The sequence below is a fragment of the Castor canadensis genome, chromosome 18, assembly GCF_047511655.1.
Source record: "Castor canadensis chromosome 18, mCasCan1.hap1v2, whole genome shotgun sequence".
In the NCBI taxonomy this organism is placed as follows: domain Eukaryota; kingdom Metazoa; phylum Chordata; class Mammalia; order Rodentia; family Castoridae; genus Castor; species Castor canadensis.
Window position 1 is genome coordinate 8,483,973 of NC_133403.1, and position 2,398 is coordinate 8,486,370.

General features: G+C 44.5%; 1 gene segment (V, D, J or C); it reads right to left on the reverse strand.

The window, feature by feature from the left end:
• Positions 1–762: 762 nt before the first annotated feature.
• On the reverse strand, positions 763–1,250 carry LOC109679304 (immunoglobulin lambda variable 3-9-like). The segment is given in 2 exon segments: positions 763–1,148; positions 1,196–1,250. Coding segments are annotated over 2 exon segments (441 nt in total).
• Between the last annotated feature and the right edge of the window lie 1,148 nt (positions 1,251–2,398).

Genomic DNA, 2,398 nt, shown 5'->3' on the forward strand with positions numbered 1-2,398 from the left:
TTTCAAACATCTTCAATCATCTCCATCCCTTCCATAAAGAATCATTCTTGTGCATTTCTACCCAAGTTCTGAAACTGGACCATCTGACTCAACACTTCTCAGCACTACACATGGAACATGTGAGTCTGTTTCTCTCTAGAAATGCCACATGCTCTCCTTCTCATGGTCAGTGTCACCCTACAATGTTGCTTGTGCTGAAAGGTGAGGCCACATGTGTCAGCTTCACTATGGAACCACAGCACTCCTTCCAAAGATGAGGGTTTGAATTGTAACTAAGTCTCTTTTAGGTTTAGGATGTATTTGAAAACCATTTATATATGTGAAGTTTTTCATCCCCAAGAACCCAGTTCTTGCTGAGAGAATGAAGTACAGTATTAAAAAAAGTCTACTAATCCAAACCATTTCTAACACTTGCCTTTTTGTGACCCCCATTCCTAAACTACAGTCAGTTCCTTCCTGAAGGACCAGCTTTACTCCCAGTGTACATCCTCCAAACTTATAGTCATCCATCTAACCTTCCCTTTCTTTATTGTGAGTTTCAGTCTCAATAGAATTCTCCTTCATACTAATAATTATGTGATAAAGAGGGATTCTGTGCTTTCCCTTGTAGGGAGCTTAAGTCAAAAAAAATGAACAGCTCAGGTTACAATGGAAACAGCTGAACCTCCAAAACTCCAGGAACCACCCCTCTGCCATCTCTCAGGTACAGGAGTGCAAGTACAGGACTAGAAACTTCCACTCCATGTGGCAGGCAGGCTACCGTCAGTGTGAGCACACTAAGGAGGGGCTGTGGGAACCAGGCTGGTGGCAGGTTTTTGTCTCACTTCCCCATGTGTCTGTGTCACTGTGAGCATCACTGCTGCTGTCCCACACCTGGCAGTAATAATCAGTCTCATCCTCAGCCTGGGTACTGCTGATGGTCAGCGTGGCTGTGTTTCCGGAGTTGGAGCCAGAGAATCTGTCTGGGATGCCTGAGGGCCAGTTACTATCACGATAAATGCCCAGCACAGGGGCCTGGCCTGGCTTCTGCTGGTACCAGTTCACGGTTTTACTTCCAATGCCGTTTCCCCCACAGGTGATCCTGGCCATCTGTCCCAGTGTCACTGACGCTGAGGATGGCTGAGTCAGCACATAAGAGGCTACAGAACCTGCAAGGAGAGAAAAGGAGGACTTAAATATAAAGTATATTAAGTACCTTTCTGACGAGTCACACTCCCCCATATGACCTGCAGGAGCTGCAGAGATTCCATGGTCCATAGGGCAATCAATAGCAAGAACAGAAAAGGATGTTTTGAACATTAGGTAACTTAACCAAGAATGGCCATCCCCCAACTAAACTGTATGAGGTTCTCAGCTTCCAGGTCCTCACAGCCCCCATCTTCAGTAGGTTCTGAGCATCCTGTTCACACAAGGGCCCTGCTGAGCTCAGAGTCATGGCCTGGCTATTCTCATATCCCTGAGCTGAGTTGCTGTCTTGGTGAGGTATGGGGAAAGATCTGTATAGTGCAGGAGGAGGCTGAAGAGGAGGGGAGTCCAGGCCATAGTAGGAAAGGACTTCATGCTACTGCCTGTGGTCTAAGCTGGCTGACATCCTCTCAGGCCTCTCTTATCCCCTTGCAGAAAGGAGCTGCCTTTTATGCAAATCTTTCTGAAATCATCACTACAGAGCAGGAACTCTGTAGAGATGAATGGAGGGCTAAGCAGGAGACATTGTGGGAAGGGAGAACCTGCAGACATACACTCAACCAGGAAGAGCCCAGACACCTACAGGGCCCATAATTTGGGCAATATCTCAAACACAATCTTCCCTGGCAAAGTTGCTTGCTGGTGAGGTCTTGCAGAGTCATAGAATGCCACCCTGGATCACAAACAATGGAATGCATGGTGGAAATAAAATTTCCACGAAAAATTTCAGGACCCCATTTGTGCTATCAATCTGTATCCTTACTGTTAGATTTTATGTAAACCACAGCTATGGTTTGATCTGCCTATGTTTGCAATTCACTCAGGGAAGGTCTCATAGCCTATGATCTAACACCATCTGGTACTGACAGCAGTACAGCATAAGTGGTGGTCTATGATGAAATGAATCCCCAGCAGGTTTGCAAGATTAAGGATAAATTCTACAAATTTAACATATGTGAGAAATTCAAGACCAAAGAATTTTTACTTAAATTACAAGTATGTTGTAAAAAAACTGCTAGCATTTCTTTCAGGCTGTATCTTGGACACTAACCCTCCACTATAATAGATTTCCTTCTATAATTCTCTCTTGCCATGGCACTAACAGTTATCAGAAATACATTCTTCATTTTCTTTTTGTATCAAAGTTTTATATAATGATTTCACAAGTGCCAGAAAATAGACCTGCCATAGAAGCCTTCTTCAGTCTCTGTGA